The sequence below is a fragment of the Fusarium oxysporum genome, chromosome I, assembly GCF_013085055.1.
Source record: "Fusarium oxysporum Fo47 chromosome I, complete sequence".
NCBI lineage: Eukaryota > Fungi > Ascomycota > Sordariomycetes > Hypocreales > Nectriaceae > Fusarium > Fusarium oxysporum.
In genome coordinates, this window is record NC_072840.1 from 1894395 (window position 1) to 1919856 (window position 25462).

At 47.8% G+C, this 25462-nt stretch overlaps 6 protein-coding genes across 6 annotated transcripts; 3 read left to right on the plus strand and 3 right to left on the minus strand.

The window, feature by feature from the left end:
* Positions 1–347: 347 nt before the first annotated feature.
* FOBCDRAFT_283342 (uncharacterized protein) lies at positions 348–3303 on the plus strand (the record flags this gene model as incomplete). The annotated part of the gene is made up of 4 exons (XM_031181212.3): positions 348–368; positions 420–1253; positions 1305–2376; positions 2424–3303. The coding sequence occupies 4 exons, from the start codon at positions 348–350 to the stop codon at positions 2957–2959; spliced, it is 2463 nt and encodes an 820-aa protein (XP_031041980.2). The 3' UTR covers positions 2960–3303.
* A 1148-nt stretch (positions 3304–4451) lies between these two features.
* On the minus strand, positions 4452–7451 carry FOBCDRAFT_210759 (heat shock protein 70 family). The gene is made up of 6 exons (XM_031181214.3): positions 7293–7451; positions 6920–7097; positions 6696–6861; positions 5717–6621; positions 5400–5430; positions 4452–5348 (listed from the first exon to the last, which is right to left on the minus strand). Exons 1-6 carry the CDS (start codon positions 7333–7335, stop codon positions 4827–4829), a joined length of 1845 nt encoding a protein of 614 aa, XP_031041982.1. The 5' UTR covers positions 7336–7451; the 3' UTR covers positions 4452–4826.
* A 1413-nt stretch (positions 7452–8864) lies between these two features.
* Positions 8865–10037, minus strand: FOBCDRAFT_246643 (uncharacterized protein; the record flags this gene model as incomplete). The annotated part of the gene is made up of 3 exons (XM_031181215.3): positions 8865–9688; positions 9746–9937; positions 9989–10037. The coding sequence occupies 3 exons, from the start codon at positions 10035–10037 to the stop codon at positions 8865–8867; spliced, it is 1065 nt and encodes a 354-aa protein (XP_031041983.3).
* Positions 10038–10967: 930 nt separating this feature from the next.
* FOBCDRAFT_313721 (uncharacterized protein) lies at positions 10968–11648 on the plus strand. The gene is made up of 3 exons (XM_031181216.3): positions 10968–11077; positions 11129–11199; positions 11250–11648. The coding sequence occupies exons 1-3, from the start codon at positions 11033–11035 to the stop codon at positions 11368–11370; spliced, it is 237 nt and encodes a 78-aa protein (XP_031041984.2). The 5' UTR covers positions 10968–11032; the 3' UTR covers positions 11371–11648.
* A 1049-nt stretch (positions 11649–12697) lies between these two features.
* FOBCDRAFT_194648 (uncharacterized protein) lies at positions 12698–13630 on the minus strand (the record flags this gene model as incomplete). Its single annotated transcript, XM_059608796.1, has 3 exons — positions 12698–12901; positions 12952–13182; positions 13424–13630. The coding sequence occupies 3 exons, from the start codon at positions 13628–13630 to the stop codon at positions 12698–12700; spliced, it is 642 nt and encodes a 213-aa protein (XP_059463800.1).
* A 9986-nt stretch (positions 13631–23616) lies between these two features.
* FOBCDRAFT_255267 (uncharacterized protein) lies at positions 23617–25057 on the plus strand (the record flags this gene model as incomplete). The annotated part of the gene is made up of 2 exons (XM_031181222.3): positions 23617–23713; positions 23931–25057. The coding sequence occupies 2 exons, from the start codon at positions 23617–23619 to the stop codon at positions 25055–25057; spliced, it is 1224 nt and encodes a 407-aa protein (XP_031041990.3).
* Between the last annotated feature and the right edge of the window lie 405 nt (positions 25058–25462).

Sequence of the window (25462 nt, forward strand, 5' to 3'; positions counted from 1 at the left end):
ACATCTTTAGCCCAGGCGGGGAAATCCCCCTCCTTGTAGTGAGCGCAGTCGTCTCATTCACCCCTCAATCATCAAGCTCTTCGACCCGTCGTGATAAACACCGTTTCCCGCACATGCCGAAAGCCAACACCGCTTGAAACGGACAGTCCGCTACTATAAAACTGCGCGCTCTGAAGGTACTTGTTGATCGGTCTAAGAATACCGCGGTTTACTTTGAATTAACATCACGTTGAAGATCTTTCAGGCTCCTCTCTTTTCTGCGCCTCACATCACTTCATTTCATCGCACCCTCATTCATTCAAAGCTTTATTACTTTCTAGATGCTTGAAGCCCCTTCAAGCTTCAACATGAAACCGCTATCCGAAAATGTAAGTAACACACTCTTTCACTCACAAGCACTCGAATTCTAATGTCAACAGTCGCTTCCATACACTGAGAGCGACAATTCGGCCCGAGATACGCGCCATGGGCGTAACACCACCTCCTCTTCCATCTCATGTCATTCGGATCCTTTTGCGAAATCTGGAATTGAGGTTGAGGATGGTGTTCAGCTACGCGACTTCTCATCTCCCGGCCCTGTCATGTCTCGCTGCATGAGCCCAGACCCAACCAGATTTGTCGCTGAGCGTCCATCACGACTCAACAATGCGGACACTGGCCTCACTGTGCCAAAGATCAATGGGCCTTCAAGCGATGACCATGCTGCTTCCGAATGGGAGACGGTCGCTGGAGAGGATGCGTTTGAAAGCCATGCCGAATCTTCAACTCGACCACTGAAACGTCGAGGCAACTTCGATTTTGGGAACAAACAGCAAAACCAGTCTCAGCCTAATCAGAATCTCTGGGTACCGCAAAGGCACAACTTTGAGCTCGTCGCACCTCGTGACCCGTCTCTCCAACCGTCCGTGCGAAATGTGCCGAGATCAGCTCCCCGTTTGCACTCGTTTCACTCCGCGTCCAGCTTCTACAGCGAATCACCTCGCAACCAAGACCCAGACACTTGCGTCCCTTGCGATCCCGAGAACTATTCACAGGATGATTATGCACAGAATGCACTCGGGATGTACTCTCGTGCCTCATCCGACAGCGATGAAGACCCTTTCAAGTATGACACAGATGCATACTCGGGCTTTCTACGTTCATCGGCCGAGCGAGAAGTCAGTAATGCGCTGCACCAAGCCGGCTTAGCCGTCTCCTCAAAGGAAACTCTCCCGCGATCTGCTGATGGAAGCTTTCCCACCGCTTCACAGAGGGTTGCTCCTGTTGCATCCTTTTACAATGCTGCGGCTATTCGTTCGGCTTAGAATGTCGATGAAGAGGTCAAAGTTCCTGTTCATCGGGAGGAAAAAGCGATCCGCCGTGTCCCAGTTCCTGATAAACGACTTCAAGGTGAAATTGCTTCTCTTGTAAAGAATCGACCTCTCACTGGTACGGATGGTGATTGGCAAACTGTCACGACCGAGCATGCCTTCGACTCGATGCAGCAAGACTATCACGACAGCATTGCAAAGGGAACTGGAAGCAGTGTCGCTGATGTGTCCGACGTGACGGAGCGTGAACTTCATCCTCGCTCTTACGGCTCAAGAGACAGAATCATTCGACATCCTCCTGGTAACAATAAGTACGGCTCATACCGTCTTCGCACCGACAGAGGAACGAAACTCCCCGTATCTGTCCCGCAGTATGGTGTAGGTCCTGGAACTTATGCCTCAAACACAACTCGCAACCTTTCCCAGGCAAACTCACGATTACCTGAATCTACCGCTCGTTTCTCCAATCTATTTCGCAGGGAGCCATCTGAGCAGACCCCCGGCCATGAGAACATCCTCCTCTCAGACCTGCCTCCCAAGAGAGGCAGCTATCAGAGCCTCGACTCGGACACAGCTCCTCATGGAAACGCCCAAGCCGATGAAACAATTTCGCCGGATGGCGAAAGGTACTTCGGCTTCAGTTGGAATAGAATCCGAAAGAATCTTGGTCGTGATCCTCCCAAAACCCCCCTGACTATTTTTGACAAGCCACTGTACAAAAGACGATTCCAGGAGTCCAACTCGGAAAGACCTGCCCATGTTCCTCATGATGATTTTCTGTCCAAGATTCCTCGTCTTCCGTTTCCCCTTGTCAGTCTTCCCGAGGCTGCGATGTTGCAGCAGTTCAAACGACAGAGAGGTGAAGAGGATCACAGTCAGAGTGCAGGCAACTTTGGGGCCAGGGGAAGGTCGAACACGATCAGCACTGAAAACTCGCCTCCTCTCCCAAAAACTCCTTCTCCTCCAAAGAGAAGCTTTTGGCCTTCGTCCACGAGTGACGATGTCACGCGACCTGCCCGTATTCTTCACCTTCATCGACTGCCTCAGGCGCATCGTCCCCGCGATTGTAAGTTGCAACGCTTTCATGTGCAGATATAGCTAACGAGGTCATAGCAAATGACAGAGTCACTGATATGCTAGTCTCATCCTCTGCTATCCTCGATACTCCCCCTCATACCGACCCAAAGTCAAGCACTCACCGTGTGTGGTATCGAAACTTCCAGCCAAGCATTTCCACCGCTCGCACTGGAGCTCATACTCCCGCATTCTCCACCAGCATCAATGGTCGGCGCGTTGGTCGCTGCCAATCTGAGTTCGATCCCCTTGCCGATAGCCCCTTTACTCAGAGGGAGGCTCGCCTTATCGAAGAGGCCCGCGAGGATATTCGTATCCATCGCCAGCATGCTGACATGGTCGCCCAACGAGGAAAGCGAATGTTCACGTGGGTCATGATCCTCACTCTCTTCTTCCCTTTCGTCGGCCCTATCGTGCTCTACGGCAAGCTCAACTCGACTATATCGTGGTACACCCACGGAGAAATGCAGTGCCTGACCAAGGACCAGCGCGGTACTCTCAAGCAGCAACTTCTCGTTGAGGCTGTTGTCTATCCCGCAATCATCATCGCCCTTTCAGTGCACTACTCGATTTGAAAGTCAGGATCGGAATCTTTCATGGCAAGGTGGATTTTGGGGTCAATTTTAGATGTACTTGGGAAAGCGACGTCTGTGAATTTGGCAAGGCAACGATGTAATTAACTTGATGGGATGAGAAATGATTGGTACTTAGGCATGGGTGCCTAAAGACATGGCTGGTTTTGTGGTCTTTTGGCTCCTATCCTGGTTGGTGGTTTACACCGTTTCATTTTCACCAAAAGCGACATACGTGGGAAGACCAGTTGACTCGGAAAGAAGTGTAATTTATCTCGCCAAGGCTTTTGGAATTGCTCAAAATACAGGTATACATTAAGGTCGGCCTTGGTGATTGGTAAGTTAAGTGCCGTGTTGTTGAACTCGGACATTAACGCAGCTATGGCCAGGGATCGCTGCCAATCATCCATTGATTTCATCAATATGAGTATAGGCCTAAACTTCGACTATGATGACCTTAGTATATCTTATGATGACCTTAGTATATCTTATGATGACCTTAGTATATCTTATGATAACCTTAGGATATCTTTTGGTAACCTTAGGATATCTTATGATATACTTATCATATAACTTCACCTTTACTGTGTTTATGATTTGCATCGGTAGATACCTGACTTACACCAACTTATTGCAACTAGCAAAGATCTATCTTGGTTGTATACTCCGAGACCCGTACGAACCAGGTAGGCCAGCGTATTTAATTTAATATTATCTCATGCATGAACAATTAAACTTGTTTGTTGCGCAATGCAGTGGAAGCACAATCACGCGCTGCGTTTGGGAATTAGAAGAATGCGAAAAGATATCCCTTAGCTTTATTAAATGTTTCATAAGATATCCTAAGGTCATCATAAGATTATACTAAGGTATTGAAAGATTAGTGTATTATTATCAAATTGTAGAATGTACTCATGAACTTGCAATATCTTGAATAGACTGGCTGGAAACTCATCATGGGACAACCGACTAAATCATTTGGATCAACCACATATAAGAGTGGTGTCATCGGTTCCCAAATGTATCTATTATTATTGAAAGAAGAAACACGCGAGTTGCGTGCAAATTCATCATACATTACTGCGCATATCATGGATCATCCTTGTGTAAGTTAAAGAGCAAACAAGCACCAGCTCCTCACACCAGGAGACTGTACCTGCGTCTTAATAGTCTTTGCTCACCTCTGCTCAATTGTTGAGCTTATTACTTTTGTGCTATCAGTCTCGAAGCTGCATACTGCTTGCTCCCTGACTCCAATGATGCTCTAATCCAAACGCCAGTGGCAAGCATCCAAAACTCTAAGAAGCAACCGAGACAAGCATTTGTCTTCTTTGAAATACAATACGTTTTGTCTTTGATGGTTCTCAGGAGTAATGGTGAGCTAACATGCATACAAATGCCAAACATAGAGTTGGCAACAAACACATACCAGAACTCATCATGAGCAGTCAAGTGACCATCATAGAACATCACATAGTAACTCGAGGACAAATAATTGAGTAGGTAAAAAGGCATCATTCCGTTATCTGCATTCTACCCTGTCTATGCTTAAATTCACAGGCCATCATCCGCTCTTGCAGGCTCTGGCCCAACAAGCCCACAACCATCCTTGGACCATTTTTCCATCAGCTCTCATTTTAGTAGTCATAGCCGCCCATGTCCTAGCGCGGCATACCCATGAAACATGCAGAACTTTTCATATGCCTTGGCTTCTCCTCGTCCAATTACCGTAAATGACAAAGGAAAATCTACCGCGGCCAGTCGTAAACCCCATCGCCCCTCGCGAGGCGTCGAAGGTGCTCGGTTCTTTGCTCCAGCATCAGTACTCCAAGATATCTACACTGCTGCAATTCCTAACAGCATTATGCATTTATCGGGAAGACATAGCCTTGGTGACAAGGCGCTTGAGGGCAAGCTCCTGCTTCTTGAGGTCCTCAGCGGAAGACTCGTTGAGCTCAAGAGCAGCCATGGCGTCGCTGATAGTGCTCTCGATCTTCTCCTTCTGGCCACGCTTAAGCTTAAGGGACAGAGTGGGGTCAGAGACGATCTCCTCAACACGGCCGATGTAGGACTCGAGTTGCTGCTTGGCCTCGAACTTCTTCTGGAAAGCGTCGTCGTTGCTCTTGAACTGCTCAGCGTCGTTGACCATCTTCTCGATCTCGTCGGTGGTGAGCTTGCCGACAGAGTTGGAGATGGTGATGTTGGCGCTGCGACCCGAGGTCTTCTCGGTAGCAGTGACCTTAAGGATACCGTTGACGTCGACCTCGAAGACACACTCGAGGACGGCCTCACCAGCACGCATGGGAGGGATGGGGGCAAGAGTGAACTCTCCGAGGGAGGTGTTGTCCTCGCAGTTCACGCGCTCGCCTTGGTAGACGGGGAACTGAACAGTCTATTACAGGTTAGTAAAATGTTTTGTAGAGTGGAGTAAGTGGATGTTTACCTGCTGGTTATCGGCAACTGTAGTGAATGTTCTAATGAATTCATTGTTAGTTTATGTTCATAAATCATCTAAAGTTTTATAAATGCTTATAAGATTTGACGAATGTTGGATGAGGTTATCCTAAATGCTGAAGAGCTTTAGGCCTCAGATTTTGGGACAAGGCTGAGAGTTGTGGGTCACATGTGGGGCTCCACACAAAGAGCATGTGGAATATGGGGCAACTGGCACGAGGCTGGGATTTGGCCAAAATGCCAAAACACCGCAGAAACATCACCAGAAATGAAAAACAAAACTTGAGAACTAGGAAATGAACATACCGCTTCTTCAGGGTAGGGCAAGTAGTACCACGGGGAACAACGGGGGCGAAGATGTTACCCTCCATGGCAACACCCAGGGACAGGGGAACGACATCGAGGAGAAGGAGGTCGGAGGTCTCAGCGGAGGTAGCCTTTCCAGACAAAATTCCGGCCTGGACGGCAGCGCCGTATGCGACGGCCTCATCGGGGTTGATGCTCTTCTCGAGCTTCTTACCGTCGAAGAACTCGGAGAGAAGCTTCTGGATCTTGGGGATACGGGTGGAACCACCGACGAGGACGATCTCGTCAACGGCCTTCTTCTCAATCTGGGCATCCTTGAGAACCTGAGCAACGGGCTCAATGGTGCCAGAGAAAGCCTTGGCGTTAAGGTCCTCGAAACGGGCGCGGGTGATGGACATGGTGAAGTCCTCACCGTCGAAGAGAGAGTCAATCTCAATGGTGGCCTGAGCACCGCTGGAGAGAGTACGCTTGGCACGCTCACAAGCAGTTCGGAGACGTCGGAGGGCACGGGCATCGCCAGAGAGGTCCTTCTTCGTCTTTCGGCCGAACTCCTTCTTGCAGTGGTCGAGGAGGTTGGTGTCGAAATCCTGTCCACCCAAGTGGGTATCACCAGCGGTAGCCTTGACGGTGAAGACACCACCCTGGATGTTGAGGAGGGAGACATCGAAAGTACCACCACCGAGATCGTAGATGAGAACGTTGCGCTCCTTCTCAGACTTACCGGCACCAAGACCGTAGGCAATGGCGGCGGCAGTAGGCTCGTTGATGATACGGAGGACGTTGAGACCGGCAATGGAACCGGCGTCCTTGGTGGCCTGACGCTGGTTGTCGTTGAAGTAGGCAGGGACAGTGATGACGGCCTTCTCGACCTTCTTGCCGAGCTTGGTCTCGGCAATCTCCTTCATCTATTTGGAGGGGTCAGTAAAAATTGCGCTAGTGCGGGGGCGGGGAAATTGTCCGCCCAAAAATTTGTGCGTACCTTGGTGAGGACCATGGAGGAGATTTCCTGGGCAGAGAACTGCTTGTTCTCGCCGAGGTACTCGACCTCGATCTTAGGGCTGCCGTTGTCATCGACAATCTTGAAGGGCCAAGACTCGATGTCCTTCTTGACGGTAGGGTCATCGAAACGACGACCAATCAGACGCCTGAGAATATCAGTCAGAAACTGCGAACTTGTGCGTTGGAAGTGAGGACAAAACTCACTTGGCATCGAAGACAGTGTTGCGGGGGTTCATGGCAGCGTTGTTCTTGGCGGCCTCACCGATCAGACGCTCCTTATCAGTGAAGGAAACGAAAGAAGGGGTGGTGAAAGAACCCTGCTCGTTGGCGATGATCTCGACATTGGTACCCTCGTAGGTAGCAACACAGGAGTAGGTAGTACCTGTGGGAGTACGGTGTTAGCGATTACTTCCGGTGAGTTGTCCGATACACTGAGTGTATTGTCTTTGGAGTTGATCATTCTGTCCTCGAGTGTCCTCTGGTGAGGGCATCATGAAGCGAGTCGCCCGATGGCGCACAAGAATAAAACGCCTCGACAACAACACCAGCTGCATCGGAAGAGAAGTAATAGACATACCCAGATCAATGCCAATGGCACCGTCATACACTTCGTCCGCCATTTTGTCTTGTCTGAAAGGTTTGTGGTGGAAAGGGAAGAAGGATGAAGAGGAGAAGAAGAAGAACGTGGGGTTTCAAGAAAGGAAATTCTCCCACTCTGATTTTGTGAGCGACGCTGCGTTAAAAGAATAATAAATTTTGGAGGGACCTGTGAACTTTTTCTGCGGGGCGGGGCAGTGGGCGGTAGGGAATCCCCTCCACTAAACCTATCGCGGTAAAGTCTCTCGCCTGAGTTTTTTTCAAGGCTCCATTCTTTTTTTTTCTTTCGATTCTGCTGAGCAACCAACGCACTTTTGAGAGCGCGAGAAATCGGGAACGAGGAAATTCTAAGCCGGAGATATTGATAATTTTGGTATAGACTATCCGTCACCAATAGTTTGGTATCAGTTATCTCATGTTCCATTTTTCTTTTTTCTATATTGGCAGTCAGTCAAAATGCATGTTGTACTTGTTGTGGCTAAAGTGCGAGAGCGATCTTTTGAAACATAACACTGTACTGTGAACCTTGAACCTCGAAAGAGATTTACCTTTGCCTCAACAAATCATCACTCAGCTTATGACCAGTGGCAAGGATTTAGCCGCCTCTACCTAGATCAAATTTTCTTCTCCGAGTTCCTGATCCTCGGTTGCCTGAGGAAGAACCAGGTAGTTAGTTACCACTGCAGCCCAACTAGTAGCAGCTGTCCCTCAAGCTTGTGTACCCAAAGCCTGACGGCAATGCCGACTTCACTATTTTTGCCGCTTTCGGAGTCGCGGCGTCTACGGATTGCTAACTTACTCGCTTGCAACCACCAGTTCTATCGTAGTATCTGTCTGACTCGCTATCTGACGAATGACGACTCTTTGTGACCTTGAGACAACTCATGAGCCATTCTTGCAATGTCGGATCAACGTCGAGGCTGTCCTAGCTACGCATTGTCTGTGGAACTGGGTAACAGAGATGGCCTTTCGAGACATAAGCATTATTCGGCTAAGCTTTGAGCTAGACATGAAGCAGTGGTTGCTTCGAGGAATACACTTTCAAGACGGTTGATCAGTCTACGACATGACATAAAGAAGCCTCACGTGATGCCTCGGGAGACACATCTCAGGCCATAAGACTGTGCCAGGTTACAACGAAGATGCTAATGAACGTGTGCTAATACGTGACAAGAAATACTCGTAAATCTGAGATTATGCTTGTCAGTTCAGAATGGTGGCCAATAGATAGACCTGCGGTATTGATGACCAATATGAGATAAGACGATGAAGGGAGATCAACGCCCTAGCAACTTTTGAGAACTGGTATGGCAAGGCATTGCAACTGTGGTGGAAGTCATTCTCAAGTGCAATTCTGTTAATTGTACTTACTAAATCTTCGTAAATTCTGCGAATAGCTTCATATTTTCCAGGATGAAAGTGGTGGACCACGACATCTTCCCAGACATCATCCAGCACACAGCTTTTTTCCTTTTTCTTTTTTCCTTTCGCTAAGACACTTCGGCCCAAAAATCGGTACCAAGTTACAATCAATTGTTGTCCGCCCTATGTCTCATTTGTACTTAGGCTTCAGATCGAGAATCTCAGCCTCCCAAGTCACAGAGTCAGGAATTGTGTCTTTAAGAGACGGGGCCTTGGGCTCCCATCCCAGGAACTTCCTCGCTCTCTCCGCTTCTCCTTTCGAGTTGATGGCCCACGCAATTCCAGCCTTATAGCCCTGCTTGATTACATCTTCGAATTTAACAGACTGGGTCCTAGACTCAGGTATATACCCTTGACGATGAACCTCGTCGGCAACCCAGGTTGCGAGGTCTTTCCATTGGTGTTCACCGCCACTGACAAAGTAGTACCCTTTCTTACCCCATATCTCAGGGTCTTCTTTCTTGGAGGGGTCCTGGGTTGCTTCGATAGCTTTGTTGAAAAAGTCTGCAAGGTCCTCCACATGAACGGAATCCCATTTTGCCTTTCCAGCTCCAACGAAAGGGGTGTAGCCAAGACCAAATGTTGCTCGAGCCAAGCCGGGAACTGTCATGCTAGTCTTATTGAACAACCCGAGGCCAGTTCCGTGGATAACACCAGGTGATACAATGAGGAACTTGACGACATCTGAGTTGATATTCTGGACAGCATTGTCAACATCCTTGTGGATCGCTTCATCAGGAAGGTTGAGAATCCGGTCAATGTCGTTGATGTCATGGTAATTCTGCTCTGGCAGAGGTGGTTCACCATAGCGCTGATTTTTGAGATCATACCAGGTCAGGATACCTGCTCCTGAAAGATGGATGTAGTATCCCGGGTTTTCTGTCGAATGGCCAGAGGCAAGACCTTTTGCGATTGCCTTTGCCGCTGGGAGTGAGTCTGCAGATTCTGCCGTATCTATTCGCAAGTGTAAGTCATAGTTCTCCCCTCATTCTTGAGGTATGTTGAACTTACGAACAACCACGTCAGCTTCAGATGCCGCCTTCTCGATCACATCGGTGCTCGCAAGGTCTCCATACACAAATTTGACCTCGGGGTACTTCTTCGAGATGATTTTTGCACGATCTTCGCTACGAATATACAGGGTATAGTCATAATCCGGGTGGGCATCGTGTATCTTGGAAAAGGCAGTTCCTCCAACGAAGCCTGTTGGCAAGTGTCAGTTTGGACAAAGTCCGCTTGAGGTACCATTCTTACCAGTGACTCCAGTACTAGAAGGGCAAGTTAGTTTTCTCAATGACCACATATTATACAAAGTGATATATGATTGGCACTTACAGCAAAATTTTGGGTGCCATCGCGGTGTTCACTATTGTTAAGTTGTATGAGACGAAGTTTTTGGTTCAGCAAATAAGTTTTTATATCGTTTGATAGCTATTCCAAACTTTTACAGGGAAAGAAGTGAGCTTGTTCACTTTATATATGTGTGTGATCCAGAATCTTGTGGCGATTCCAAGGAAGCAGATCGCAACACATCCTCGTCACTTACAAAGCAAACATACGGCGTGAAACTGCACCCGGACCAAATGACATACACCAACTTAGAACTACTGCGAAGATGACCTAACTGCATACAATTCTGCGGGATGTACGAGGGAATAGCCAATGAGACAATCTTGTTTGTACCTCAAATGCCAAGTTTGACTTCACAGATGTTGACTTACCCTATGCATATCACAAACCCAGGTCAGACCGGAATTTCCGGTTTAACAGTAAGCACACATAAACTACAAGTTTCCAAGAAAGCATTGAAGCAATGATCTCATCAAGAAACGCAAATTCTTCACAGAGTTTTCCGTAATCGCGATGCAGCAAGACTCCTACCGCTTGCTTAACCCCTGTGTTGTTTATGCTTTATGGTCTGTACAGAGTTCACCTTATGTTCCACTAGCAATATCCTGTTTACTTGTTGTGAGCTATTGACGCTAATTAACGAGAAACTCAATTGCTAACATGAACCAACCCAGGTCGAGCTTCCTTAGCAACTTCAACTACATGGGGGTATACGATTTCTTCGCTTGTCTCTCTTTAGTAGTTGCGATAGGCAAACCACCAATGAAATCATCACAAGAGATAACTAAACATGTGAATACGACATGGCATCGTTTGGGACTAATCCCCCTCACTATAAAAGGCTCACTTTCCCGGCACTGAAGCTCTTTTGAACTTTCGATAATAACTCTCACAAGAACCTCAGAGTAACGAAACCACTCCATCTTCTTGTTCGTCAAACGAGTAAACATGCCTAAGGACTACACCACCAAGAACTCTGGCACCAACAGCCTGGTTAGACCCATCATCTACACACCTATTCGTGTCACTGCTAACATGTCTTAGGGAAACCACTATTGCTCCCGGGACTACGGTGCTAGTGCCTCCAACTCGAACTCTTATCATTACTCCAACACGTAGGCGTGAACCGACCAAGATGCATATCAAGTGCTAACATTCTATCCAGAGATGGCTCCTACTATTACTCCAACCCCAATGGAAGCACTTACCACAACGATGGTCAAGGCAGCTCAACCTACACGTCTCCCAGTGGCTACACTCACTCGTCCAACTCTGGCAAGAAATAAGTCTGAAGACGGAAATTGGCTGCTTTGATGGGTGTGAATGCAGCATGATGGGATCAATGTAATGGAGTGAGATGGTACTGAGGCTTGGTGCTATGAGTCTATGGGCTCTCGACCAGCCAAAGGACACTTCTCTGAGGGGAGAGGAATGACCAATCTGAGATTCCAGATGTCACGGTCATGATTTAAGAATAGAGACCTGTCATACTGCCGCACTTGTCATAGTCAGTACTTTCTATCTAAGTTCACAGGTGGCAGATCAGGTGAAGATTCCTTAGCGACCTCATTGTGGCCCCTAAACAACGCCTATGAAACTGACAGAGAGTTCCAAAGTGTTGTAGCCATGCATCACTCACCAATTACAGCTCACCATTCTTTCGCTTGTTCCAAGTACATGATGTTGCCTTGTCGGCCAAAATTTACCCACCACTTCCAGTCCATGATTTTAAGCTGGGAGGTGCGCGGCGGATGCATGATCCGTTGCAAATGGTGTTAATACCATGGTATCGATTCATCCCGTTTGTGGTAGCCTCTCAGGGTATATTCTATTTTAACATGAAACAATGCCTTGAGGCATGGGCTCTGAAGCCTTCTTATAGACCAGGCCTCCGCGCCGTTGATGAATTCTGCCTGCTTTTCGATGCTTGACAACTTCCACATGACAATTGCGGACCCATTAGCCAGGACTCTGTATGCCACAACCTGCTTTGGCCATGGCATTTGATGGCAACGAACTATGACCTGTTGATGCAAGCCTGTTGCCCACCAGGGCTCACAGACAATGACCCAGGATCCCCCAGCAAGGCCCAATCCTGAGCCGCCAGAGGTAGTACCCAGCAGCGGTGCATTCGGACCACTGTCAGTTTTGTTAGACTGGCGAACGATCTCAGACCGTGTGTGGATAGACACTGTCCATTATAGGCTACAATCTGGCGCGAGGACGTCTCGTCTCTGCGAGCAAAGTGAGCCAGTACCTCACCCACAACGTCAAGGAACATGGCCCCTGTTTTCTCTCATCTGATATCGCTTTCTGTCGCCGGAGATACTTCCTGGCGCATGCAACCATCTGCCCAGCGACCAAGACATCCACTCGATCGATGAACTCGAATACGTGCTCAACTTTCTTCGCTTTCAGTCTCACCATGGATTTGGGGCGAGCCACGATTAAACCCTGGTAGGGACGAGTGAAAAGATCATCTCCAGGCTCTTCAGGCCGTATATTGTCATTGTTTGAGTAGAGCAAGGCTTTTTTGTGAGGATCGTACAGAATAATGACAGCGATATTTCGTCGAATCGCATCATAATGGCTGGAATTTAAGACGGAATTGGGTCATTCGAGCTTTGTCCTACACGTCTTGCGAGTCTCATCGACTCCATAACTCGCTGTCGCGTGGCAGAAAACCGCAAAGTTGACTAAATCCTGGTATTTTGCCATGCGGAAGTTGCAAGAAGAAACGACAATGTTATATTGCAGGCGACGGTTTTTATCGATACCAGGATCATCATCAAGGAAGCTGTATAGGGTATGGTGTTCCTGTTGATGAAATAAGTAACTGTATGACTCAGATATAGAAATTTGCTTACTGGTTTGAGGTGTCGCTTGATCTCATCTGCCCATTGCAAAACACAAACAGCCCGTGTAACGATTGCAATAAAACCAGATCGTGTAGGCATGGTTCTCTTCACTTGAATGGCGGCGACCAATGCCTGAGTACTTTCACCAAGGCCCATGGCATTGCAGAGGAAGCCACCTTTGAATGGTGACTTGGCAAGCCAAATAGTTTGTCGACTCCAGTCACTTGCCAATGCTTGAGCCTTGTGTTGAGCTTATAGAAAATTTCAAGGCGTGGGCTGGAATCTGTGTTGCCGACATAACCCTACCACAAATAGTGTCAGTCGCAGCTGATATCCAGAGGCAGATAGATCCATAAGCTTACAAAGTGTTTGCTGTACTTGGAACTCGTTAAAGACGAGCACAAGCTTTGGTGACGATCTTTGATTAAATCTCGTCCTTGATGAATGTGTCGCCGCGTTGTGATGGGAGAGGCACATGGACCTCGACGAAGTTGTTGACAGCGGGTCCTTCGTTTGTGCCAATGATGGATAATACACCGAGAAGGTGTATATCAACACGATAGCAATGGGCTTTGTGAGATACTGTGGTACTCGCATTCGAGAGAGCGTCGTCAAGCTTCTCGAATGAGGCGTTGAAGAGGGAATGCAAGCGAGCACGAGCTGCATCGATATGGTCCATACTGGCCATTGTTGTAGGCGATTCGCGTAGATTATGCGGCGATGACGAGAAGTGAGAAATTGAAGAATGTGTGAAGATAAAGGAGGAGGAAGAAGGTTAGAGGAGGGAGAGAGACTTTATACCCAGAGCAAAGGCCGCTGCTGGAGGACGGTGAATCACGGTCACCCACCTCGATTGTTGTCTAATACCCTGAGGGAACAGTTTTTAGAAATACCAGTGATTCATAGATAACCATAAAAGAGCCCGTTTAGAAATCATCAGATGCCACTGTGATCGAAAGAAGGATAGCAGGTTATCATTTATCTTCAGAGGTTATCCTAAATTTGCCCCCTTTTTAACAGAGTAAATTATTCAGTATAAAATTTTAGATAGAGTACTAGGTATAACATGTAGGTACTGATGCTCATGAAAACAAATTCAGCCATGGACGAAGTTTGACTTATGAGATTGGCCATTGCCGTATTTTTGTCACGTTTGAAACGAAGATGGCGACCGACAACTGATTCACAGGAAAGGCAAGAAATCCTAGGATAACTATCCTAAATAATGAAAAGATTTAGGTAAAATTATCATGGATTTAATGCAGATTAGTAGACTTTAGACTAGTTATTTTTGGCACCTGGACCTAGGGTCAGAGAGTTTCTTGCTCGCTGAGGCTACCTGACTATGAACTCTTGTGTTACAACCCTTGTTTTTCAACAGTGACACTGGTGAATTCACTAGGTGCTTCATAGCCACTCTAGTCTTTCTTGTGTTAATACTGGGGTTCGCGCCAACGACAGCCTGAGGCTGAACCTGTAGACTCATCAAAGAGGTTAGTCGATAATCATTCAGTCCAAATGAGATCTCTCGTTCTAAGAAAGGAGGGAAAGTGTGCGCTAGTAGAATGTATGCGAGGTCAGGACACGAATCTCGTATATCCCTTGATTGTATTTTGTAGCATCGTAGTAGAGCATATTGATGTGATGGGAATAAAAGCGATATGTACTCTTTGTATTGTCTTAAAATCCTACTCCTCTGACAACAAGCATATGAAACCCACAGATCTATCTCATCTCGTCACCTTGAGTTCTCTCGTGACCTAACTCTGGCACTTCTCTTTCCACAACTGTTGCGAGGCGGTAGACCTAAGCAATGAAAGTCACCGATCAAAGAAAGTGTTACGGCTTTGGTCTGTCTGTCTTCGACATATCTCCTAGTCGGTGTCGGATCATATCTTTTTTTGACACCGACCATGGCACCTATTCGATGCTTTGAGACCTATGAGCTGGCCATCATTGATAACCCTCCTTCGGCATCCAGGAAAGGTGTAGGTAGTCTCAGCAATGCCCTAGTAAAGGCGGGTTCAGAAGTGAGGTTGATCGAGAATTAAATGCCGCGGGGTCTACCGAGAACGGCGTCTTGATGATCATCTTCCATACTTCTGCCACTTTCTATCTCTTTTCATCATGTGCCACTCCACTCCATACACAGCCAACAACACATACCATTAAATAGCCAATAAACTAGACCCCATCTGCCCGGGACGGATAAATATGATCATACAATGCACCCTATTGGCCAGTTGGTTAGGTCTTCGATGTAAAGAAACATGCCGAGCTTTATATCATGCCTGATTAGGTTTTGCCCACATCCCGCTTACAAGTCACTCATTTAAGGAGTAATGACAAGAGGGGAAACCCTCAGCTAGATAGTCAATACCCATTTGTAAAAAGTACATTATCCAATCATTACGCAGTTTTGTCTTGCCTATGAAAGAAGAGCTTTCTGGTCAAGGATGTGTTGACTGGGGGGCATTATTGACCTCGCTCTGTTCTTAGTTCTGTTTCTTGCTGATCGCTGCCTCATATGATGAGGCTCGAGAGGACCGCTTGTAGATGGAAAGCAGCGGAAATGAGGGTAAGAAGTGACCGCTGTGGTCCCAAGTAAGAAGGTAATAATAAATATGATCCTGTGATGCTGTGGTGGAATAAGGAATTCTACCTGACCCTCAGCCTTTCGACGGCTGAGATTCATCACAAAGTCTCAATGTTCATGATAATGCCTACAAATTATCACTGATAAACCAAATTTATACTCTGGAAGGTCAATATCTAATACTAAGCTGTAGCTTTTCTCGAAATTATCTGCCCTCGCTCTCTTTTTGTATCTCGACCTGCACAGAGCGTGAGGTCTTTGGGGTTGTGACCAGGGTTGAAGCATAAGTGTTGGTCGACCAATGAGGATAACTCCTAAGCGCCGCCGTTGCAGCCTGTCGCTAAACCCTACCACCCCTGAAGAACCAGGAACTTGGTATGGATTTAAACTCGCTTTGTCATTGCCTAATCAACGTCATTTGCTAGGCGCAGACGCGCTCTTGCGCGCTCTTGACCATATCTCTTTCTTTGAACCGCAGTCAGCTCAGTCCATTAGTCGGTGTCACCACGGCCACAACATGCAGGGAACTTGTAATTGCTCGGAAGCACTTCGCGTGACCCGAACTAGTTTTCAACGCAAAGTAAAGCTCTTGTTGGTGACTAGACTAGTTACGATGCAGCAACTCTGGCTCACTAACACCCACACCGTCACTTTCGGAAGACGGACAGCTTCTTGACGGCTTGGGTCATCCGTACTCACGGCACGGTCCACCAGAGTATGCAACTCGTATCTAGTTACTTCGGAGTTCTCCTAACTTGATATGGTGACCTAGTCTTACTCTTGGGAAGGTGGGTGCTGCCCCTGCTAGGCAGTTATCACAAGAAGTGATTATCAATACATGCATGGCGATAATTTCTTTGTACCAAGACGTGTGCGAAACCAACACTTCAAACAAGGGTAATGTGTGATGAGCTTTTGTGAACGAGGACAACTCGAGCTAGTGTTATCCGTGCCGTCCCGTGCCCCATGCCTTGATGTAAGTCGAGACGTGAGAGAATTAGGGATGTTGGAGCTAGAGTACTTTCTTCTGCATCGGCTACATCTCGATTGAGAGTGTTTAGTGAACCAAACCAGTCACGGAGCCACTTTGCATGTAACTTGTTGGGTATGTATCGTGAGATGATGAGGTTGTTGTTGGACGATCTTAATCAAGGCTGCAGCTCGACTACACTCGTCTGAGAGAAATCCAGCTTGGAAGGTGTAATGCAGGTAGAATGCAGTATCAATCACTTGACTCATACGCCATGTGCCAGGGTACCTTTACGGGGTCACAAAGGAGCAGACAGAGATGCATGATAGTGGTTGCGTGTTCGTCACCTTAAGTCGGACCGTGGCCGACCGAAACTAAGCAAATAGTTTGTACAAATATGCCTATCGAAGCTTCTCAAGCTCTACAAGCCTTGGGGGCCGTTGAAGGAATCAGGCCGCATCAAAGGCCGCCCACGGGAAGATCCTAGGGCCGCAGATGATACCAGACACACCAACACCCTCGGCTCTTCGGGGTTCAAGGGTTTGACGGCACCAAGATGTAAGCGGTCAAAGTGTGAAGAGCATGACAGTATTGCTCTTAGGAAAAGATCGGAGGAATTCATGCCAAGGGCCGTAGAGAGTGTGACGATGAGACTCTGTTGCATGCTGATCTAGTGTGTTGCCCACTTGCTTCTGAGCTCCGGGAGGTCATCCGGAATGAAAAGTACCAAGAAGAGACGCAAGGTTCGTGAAATATAATGCGCAAAACGACCCAAACCAACACAAATTAGGCCTTTGAAGACAACATCGGCAAGGGGGTTGCAGGTGTAGACGCAGGCGCAGGCGCAGACGCAGTTGCAGGCGCAAGAGGTAGTAGTAGGCGCAGCCGCAGCGGAGTTTGTCTCGTACAGAGTACAGAGTGGGCCAGCCCAGGGTGAAGATGTCGATTTACCAACAACCGCGCCAGAAAGGCGCCGCTGGAGTCAAATCATCGACTCATCGGCTCGAGGTTTGCTGTGATGGGTTGAGGCGCGTTGAGTTGATGTGAAGACAAGGTAAGGTACAGCCGCGCGCCATCACACCCAACCTAAGCTGCAGGAAGGTGCAGGGGTTTATCGGCCCCCGCCTGGAGAACAGACAGGGGGATGTGCGTCCGCATAATAACACTGTGCTTATAGCGTATCCATCGGCGGTATGGACAGTGTCAATTCTATATAAGTTTTCTGTCGAAGCAACAGCTCCAAGCGCCCCATGACAGGGGTAATCGCTTCCCTGATCAAGCTCAGTCCAATCAGAGTTCAGCAATACTTTGTAGTAGGAAAGAGTTCTTCTAGTTGAAGCCATCGGACCTGCTTTAGTATGTACAGAAGGATGCCAGACGTGGTAGGTCAGCACTGTAAGGAAGGAGTTCAGATACTGCAAGGTACACGAATTATACTTCAGATCATCATTCAGCCTACAACGGCAGTTGTATTTCCACTTCACCAACAGACAGCATCCAAATGAAAGTCTCCTTTGACTTCCATGTCGATACTGGCCCGCTTCGGCATCATCACTCGACGTATAGTTTCACACCCACACAACTTTTTGACGAAGATCCCAAGACCCGGAATGGACAAACCGGCATATATTAACTTGAATATGGCATGATATGGCACGGCACAACATGGGGCACTTTGGGATAGTGGAACGCACAAACTACAGCTTTGTCACACTTCTCATCATCGAGAAGGGAATGGTCAAGCACAACCATGTGTGACAAACCTCTCCCTTCGTGCATCGAGTCATGCAGCAGCGCGGAATTGTGTAAAGCTATCCTAGACTACATGTCGTTCGTTTCCGTATGCACGACCTGATAGTCGAGAACGAGGCGCAGATAATACCATTAGTGGAGAATAGAACAAAGAGACATGACGCACAATCAGGAATCATCCCCGTCTTTACGAGATGTGGATACACGGTTGGCTACATTCTTCACACTCTCCTTGGTGATCGCTGAAGACACTTCCAGTATCAGGAACAGCCGACGTCTGCTCTCCTTGGCATCTACATGTGTTGTTGGCTTGTCGCGGGTATTCTCATGGTGTGCCTTCAGCGGCCCGCGCGCATGATTTGGCCCGCATATCCACCTAGACATCACTCCGAACAGGCCGCCTTGACGAGGTGAATTGCTCAAAGCAACAGCGTTACTTTCATCCGCCGCGTCAAACTCGGCAACGAGAGTTTGACCCGTTGATGCAAGCGCGATATGTATATTCCCACTCACATAGGCCGCTGTCATGTACTATATGCATCTCCCTAATGGTGTTGATATGTCCAAACCCTAGTGGTTGACAGGGTTCTGCAGTCTTTCTTTGTTCGCTCTCAAACACAGCTAGTACCTGACCCTTTGACCTTTGACGACCCCAGAACGACCCTACATCCCGTCGTCTACCTAATCTACATAGGGATTAATGGTCTCTTCGCGGATCATGTGCAACATCCGCTAGCTCCACAAGGCGTCTAACGCCTCTCGCGTCTTAGCTTAGCCAAGGGACAAGGAACTATGGCAGAACCTAGACCAACAGACACACGAAGGAAGAAATTTTCCTCGAGATGTGCCGAAGAACAAGTTGGTAGGTCACCAGGGAGATCGAAAGAACGTCCGGGGGCCCGCATTCATGAAAAATACCAATTTCTGTGGCGTCATGGCACAAGCCGGTATCTGTTGGCCGCAATTTAAATCGACAGCGGAAGAGGCATCAATAGGAGGGTGGCAGGTAGGGAGCTGTCACGTCCATGTGGCAGCTGCAAAAATCGGCGACTTCGGCAAAGCCGTCTTACTTGTTTGCTGAAACACACCAATTACCAGTGTCATATTCTCTGACCAGGTTCAGCTTCAGTGTTCTGAAGGCTTTCGAGTAATGGATGGTAGCATGGGTACAGGCTGTCATCTGAACGTCAGGCCTGCAGCTTTACTAGTGGGAACTTGGGGCGAGCTTTCCCGCTCATTGAGCAAGCCATCAGCTTTCAAGGGAGCTTAGATCTTTGACGCATGCCTTCGATTACGGATGCAGGGGATCGTTCAACATCAGTTTTTCCAGCATTTCAAGAAATTGGGCTACGAGACAGTAGCTCATTATGTTGCCCGACCTGTACTGCTCCTCGATAAAAGTTTGTACGATGCCATTACCAAACTAAACTAGTGAGTGTTCACAGGCTGCAACGTGTGACAGCCGGCCACTGCTCACGGCAGGCAATCGAGCATCAAGCAAACCGTACCCAACTACATAAAGAAATCGCAACTGCTGGCCCTTCTGACTGCGACCATGATGTTGACGACGGATTTGAGATGCATGATGGTGGTTCCCCTCAATGCAGAAGAACATGTCCGTAGAGTGTGGATGCACGATGACCCATTCTACAAAGGGCCCCATTGAAGCCAACATGCTCACACAATCTCCTTCACAGTCACACCGCGTGGAATTCTATGAGGGCTCTCAGACCTGTATCGGAGTCTAATGCTGTTGGTCTGCCCAAAACTTCCTTGTGGACTGATGTGCCTTGACGTAAGTCAACCCTTGGACCAGCCTGCCAACAGAGCGTGGTGTTGCGGCACACAAGCGACCTGATTTGGGGCTCGGAGGTTATATCTCAGTTTACAAGCTGATTGCCTCCTTTTCCAGAATTCCCCTCGCCTCTTTTCTGTGGTGTTTGCGGGGACAGAGGGCCGAGAAGAAAGGGGAGTGCCTGGCAGTACATTTTGCGCACCAACACACACCCCCTCCAAGCCTCACCCCCTGGCCGACCCAGAGCCAACTGACTAGGTAGCTAACCAACCAACCTATCTAAGCAACCTAGCTCCTGGTCTTTCAACACCTGGGAAGTGCAAACAGGACCAACAATCCGTCTTCCTTGCTCTCGTTTTGAGGGTTATTTCGACTTTCACATTGTGGAATCTCCAAGACACCTGTACACATAGTGTCATGGACAGTAAACTGCCTCGCTCAGTCATAATCGTTTCCAAACCCTCGGGACCGTGTCACCAGCTATATAAGGGCCAAGGACACCTGCCTCAATCCGATATTCACAGCTCAGACTCAACAGCACTTCAAACCACCGTTCTACACTCAATATTCCATATCATCACTCTGAAGATCTCTTCCTTTCGAAGTCTCATTGTCCTTCAGCTTAAACCCCAATCCTCAGCCATATTTTGGTGCCAACCCTCCATAGTCTACCACGGCAGCAAGCCTCTTTCCGTCAGATACACAAAGCCACACCCGTCGGGACAAGTGTGACCAAATACTCACACAAACTTCTCGGATCACGGCTGTGAACTGCCTGTCATCTCTTGAGTCAACTAGCTCAGGCTGTCAAACAAACCAATCCTCGCACAACGCCAGTTTGTTGCTATATATTGAAGTCTTTAGCTTCAATAACAGACAAAAACTCTCTTGCATTCTCTTCAAGGTTCCAACTCAAAACCATCAGCAACCATGTGCTACTGGAGAACTACTCAGCACTGGACTCAGTGTGGCTGCACTGTTTCTAACCTTGATCCTCAGCCCGGCACCTCCTGCCGATGCATGAGCAACGTCACCGATCAGGGCTCGACTACGTGGGAGGGCTACTGTGGACGCCCTCAGTGCCCTAACCCTCCTCGGGCGACCTAGTAGGTTGGTATCTGAGTTTCCCTTTGAAAGCGAGCCTCTACGCTGCAGTGCAGCTAACGAGTGTCACGTATAGCGATCCTCGATACCCTCGAAGAAAGGGAGAAAAGTTATGAGCAGATTCCTAGATCTGCAAAAGCTTTGGCTGCCCCGCGCAAGGCGGAAACGCATGGTGATCATGGAGGGGATTTCTTATATCTTTTTGGATTTGTTTCTGAATCCATAGATGGACCGTGGTATCCCTGGAGTTGTTTGGCAACAAACCCGGACTCCCAGAACAGCACAGATGAGAGGGTGATACAGTCATTTCCGGAAGTCAGAAGGCATCATTTTGGTTATTTTCGTCCTGTTCTTGTTCTTCTTGTTCTTCTTCTTCTTCTTCTACACTTATCTATCTACTTTCCTTGATAGTTTGAATTGCATCTTTACTTTATCTCACAAACCGTTTTGACATGCATGGGTTAGGTGCCCCTTGCTTGATTGAGTTGAAAGGAGTGTGATTGGGGCGTGTGAATAAGAAATGACCAGGATCCCATGTATCCGCTACACTTAGGCGAGATTTCGAAGAACTGGGGTATCCTCGCTAATAGCCTTAACTTTTGCTTTTACTTGGTGGACAAATGCTGACCTGTCTTATTCTCGATCTTATTTCTCGCATGATATTATCCATTTTATTCCTATATATTCCAATGGAAGTCAGGTTGAAGTTGGTTTAAGTTTGCCCCCACTAACAGTCACACTGATCCTCTGGCCCAATCTGCGACCCCCTACGCCACGCTACGCCACGGCCATAACAGCGGCCCTAAAGAAAGCCACGACCAACCCATCAACGATGCAGCAAAGGAATATGTTTCGATATATCTTATTCTACAGCCTCATTGTGGGTTCTGGAGAGATGAAAACGCCTCGTGGGCGTCTATGAGGACTGTGCACGAGGTTTGATGTCACCGCCTCTCGAGGTCTAAGCTATGGATCTATACGGAAAGGAATGTCCGTGTAAGTCAGCCTCTTGCATAGATGCTACCAACGGCATCGTGAGCCGTGCATCAGAGATCCTTTGACTTAGTCCAATTTGATATGATCCTCCTGTTCCTTCTAGTAGCGATTAAGGTAAGGCAGAGTTCAGGGAGATCTCTCACTGGGAGAATCTGTCACCACGTAGACTTTTAAGCGCCCAATATCTATCTGCATGTACTAGACTAGTCTCAGCCCTCTGGCCTAGTGCAAGCTGAGTCCGATTCATGTAGATTTTAGTTAGTCGATAGTTATTCAGTCGGTGAGCAGTAAACTATTCCTTTCTGACTCTTTCTCCGTTGGTTATTAGTATAGAGATGGCGTCTTCTCTTCTTCTTTCACTTCTGGTCGACCAAGCTACCTGGGCAATTCGATTAATTATTGAACACCCCTGGCCCTGTTGGTGTTGGGTTGGGTGGAGTTGAGACGAGCAGCTGTGCGTGCAGACGTCACTGATCATGTGACATGGTTTCATCGTATCTCATTGCTGGGGTGAGCGAGTCTTGAGTAAAACCAACTCATGAACACACAGCACTCAATTCAATTGTTACAAAGAGTAGTTTCTTGATGATTGAAATCTTGAATCAACTTGTCTGTCAATTCTCTTTCTGCCGATTTGGACACAAGGGCCAAATGCAGGCCGTGATACCCGCAGTGTTTTACCCTCCTAGCGAAGGAACTTATCCTTGTCAATTGCAACAGGCCGTATTTACTACCCTTCAAACTCTGGCAATCAGCAACCGAGACTTTTCTCACCTTTGCTTCTATTATTGGTAGTCGTACAGTATCAGTACAACTGCCAAAACTCAGTACACCCCGAAAATCGTCACACAGCAACACCCGCCTGACTCAAAAGAATAAAAAACTCTCCGGCCCGTATGATACAAACAGTCAACATCTTCAGGAGATGTAACCTCCACATCTCGCTTGTAGTAAATGCCGTTGTCCTCCCGTTCCCCTTCGCGATCCGCATTATACGGGACGTGACGTGCCGGCCCACGACATGAACACCTCCATCTGTAACTATCCCCGTTCTCATCACAATGGCTTATGCGGCCTGTTGGTGAGAACTCCGAAAGAGATTTCCCATGGGTTGAAATTGTGCTGCAGTCTAACAAGGCTGGCGAACTTCTTATTCGGGTCGATGATGAGTCTTGCTCTGCTTCAGTTGAAGACTGGGACTACTCTCTCTCTCTCTCTCTTGTCGGGCACTGATTCACTGAACACCTGGACACTGGCGCTAAAGCTGGACTGACATGGGTGTTTCCAACTCTGGTTATAGCAACTCTGGTTGGGAATGAGAGATGTATGTGATTTGTCTCTCAACTTGATAAGTTGATAGAGAATCCGTAGTTCCTGGAGAAATTGATAATTTATGAAGCAAGCGCCACATAATCGCAATGGCAAGACTACCCTACCTCAGATCCAAGTTCATACCAGAGAATGATTTCCTCTCTCCCATTCTTGTTACCATCGAACAACTATGCAGATCTGTTTACCACACCTTCTCTGATAGCGCTAACAGCAGAGCCAGATTCCGGTAGGTGTCATCTATCCAACAGTGTCTTCCCTTTCTTTTCTGGCTTTTTGGCAATTCTCTCAGAGGGTCCAAAATGCAGTCTTATGTTCCTCCCCCCGGACATCTGTGATCTATCCTATTGACCACCGTCACATTCGTCTTTCATACCTTATCTCTTACTCTCCCCTTGTGTTCAGATATCATTTGCCATTCCTTCTATATACTGACAATTAAATAGCATTCATCAAGATGGTAGACATCGAGAGAGGGCAATCTGATCTCGACCCCTACTCTCCGAGTATGGGAGAGTTTGGTGGCAAGATCAGAAACTGTCACGACGCATCAATGGCCCAATCTCGGGTCCAGAGTGTCCTTGCCAACTACAACCATATGCGTCTCGACATGCCCAAGACGATTCAGCTAAAGGTCGCCAGGTTTCTCAGGCATGAGAAATGGGTAGACAGCCCGCGCAACCTTAGCCAATCTCATCAATACAAAATGCTAATAGGACAAGGACGCTCAAAAGTTCTGAATTTCTCAGCCTGGTTGGTTGTGGCGGCTATTTGGCCATCCCACCTGCGCGTCCTTGGCATCGCAGACGAAATGTCACGGTTTTGGGGGCAGAGCTTCCCTGACACACGACCTTTCTTCCCAACAAACGTCTCAGAGGAGGAAGCACTCATCAAGTACAATGGAAATTTTGTGCAGGGGGACGAGTACCCCCTCTCGGATGCTGGCGATGGAATTCCCAGAGACAAGAACAAAGAGGACAATGGGGATGGCAATGAAGATGGAACTGATCATCCCCCCAAGCGCAAGTCTAATTCGGGCGATATTTTCAACAGGGCCACAAAAAAGCGCAAGGTTGACCGAACTACCGCTTTGTCCAACAATGCCATCCCAGGGCCGTCCAATGTGCAAACGACCCCAGGTGTTGAGGGCATGGAACAAGGCAGAATTGCTTATCTCAGAAGGAAAATCATGGCACGGGACGAACTTATCAGCGAAAAAGACGAAGTCATCAAACAACAAGACGCGCAAATCAAGAAGCTGGAGCGTCGACGTCATCGAAGGTTCAAAGAAGGAGACGAAGACTTCAGAAAGCTCTTCGATCGTGTCGAAGCGCTCAAGGCAAACCTCAAGGATGCGGCCGAAAAGGAACACGATCTGCAGACGTATGTTCGGCAACTGGAAGATCACATCAAGAATCGAGATGAAGAAATCGAGAGGCTCTCTGATCGCAACAGAAAGATTAAGGCAAAACACAAGGACGTGGATCGCAGTCGGCAGGCGTATGTTAAGGAACTGGAAGAGCTGATCAACATTCAAGGCGAAGAAGTCGAAAAACTCTCTGATGGTAACTGAACGCTCGAGGTAAAGGTCAAAGAGACGTCCGACACGGAGCAGGAGTAGCAGGTGTATATTCAGCAATTGATTATGAGGCTGAAGGGGTGGAAAGTCCGCCACAGGAACAACCATCAGACCTCGACATGATAATAAGTTCCTTCGGGAACAGTCACGACAGCACAATGAACGAGACGAAGGCCGAGTTAAAGGATGGGCGGTAATGATGTCCAGATAATGAATCTCAGGGCGCAAACCGGAACTTCAAAAGTTGCCACCGTCTGAAAGATCTCATAGAATCACACAGCTAAAACTTGTTGCAATATGCCTTTCCTATGCTGTAGCGATGACAGGGCTTGGCCGTGTTGTTGCGACAGCCATCGTCTTGATAGGGGATGCTGATGATCAAGTCAGGAAGTGAGTCTC

Bases quoted from the DNA above. Each gene is read 5' to 3' on its own strand.
- FOBCDRAFT_210759 (XM_031181214.3), bottom strand. From the start codon at position 7,335: ATGGCGGACGAAGTGTATGACGGTGCCATTGGCATTGATCTGG. The intron at 6,862-6,919 runs GTGAGTTTTGTC...TGATATTCTCAG, and splicing joins AACACTGTCTTCGATGCCAA to GCGTCTGATTGGTCGTCGTT. The intron at 6,622-6,695 runs GTACGCACAAAT...CCCTCCAAATAG, and splicing joins CCTCCATGGTCCTCACCAAG to ATGAAGGAGATTGCCGAGAC.
- FOBCDRAFT_313721 (XM_031181216.3), top strand. From the start codon at position 11,033: ATGCCTAAGGACTACACCACCAAGAACTCTGGCACCAACAGCCTG. The intron at 11,078-11,128 runs GTTAGACCCATC...AACATGTCTTAG, and splicing joins ACTCTGGCACCAACAGCCTG to GGAAACCACTATTGCTCCCG. The intron at 11,200-11,249 runs GTAGGCGTGAAC...CATTCTATCCAG, and splicing joins TCTTATCATTACTCCAACAC to AGATGGCTCCTACTATTACT.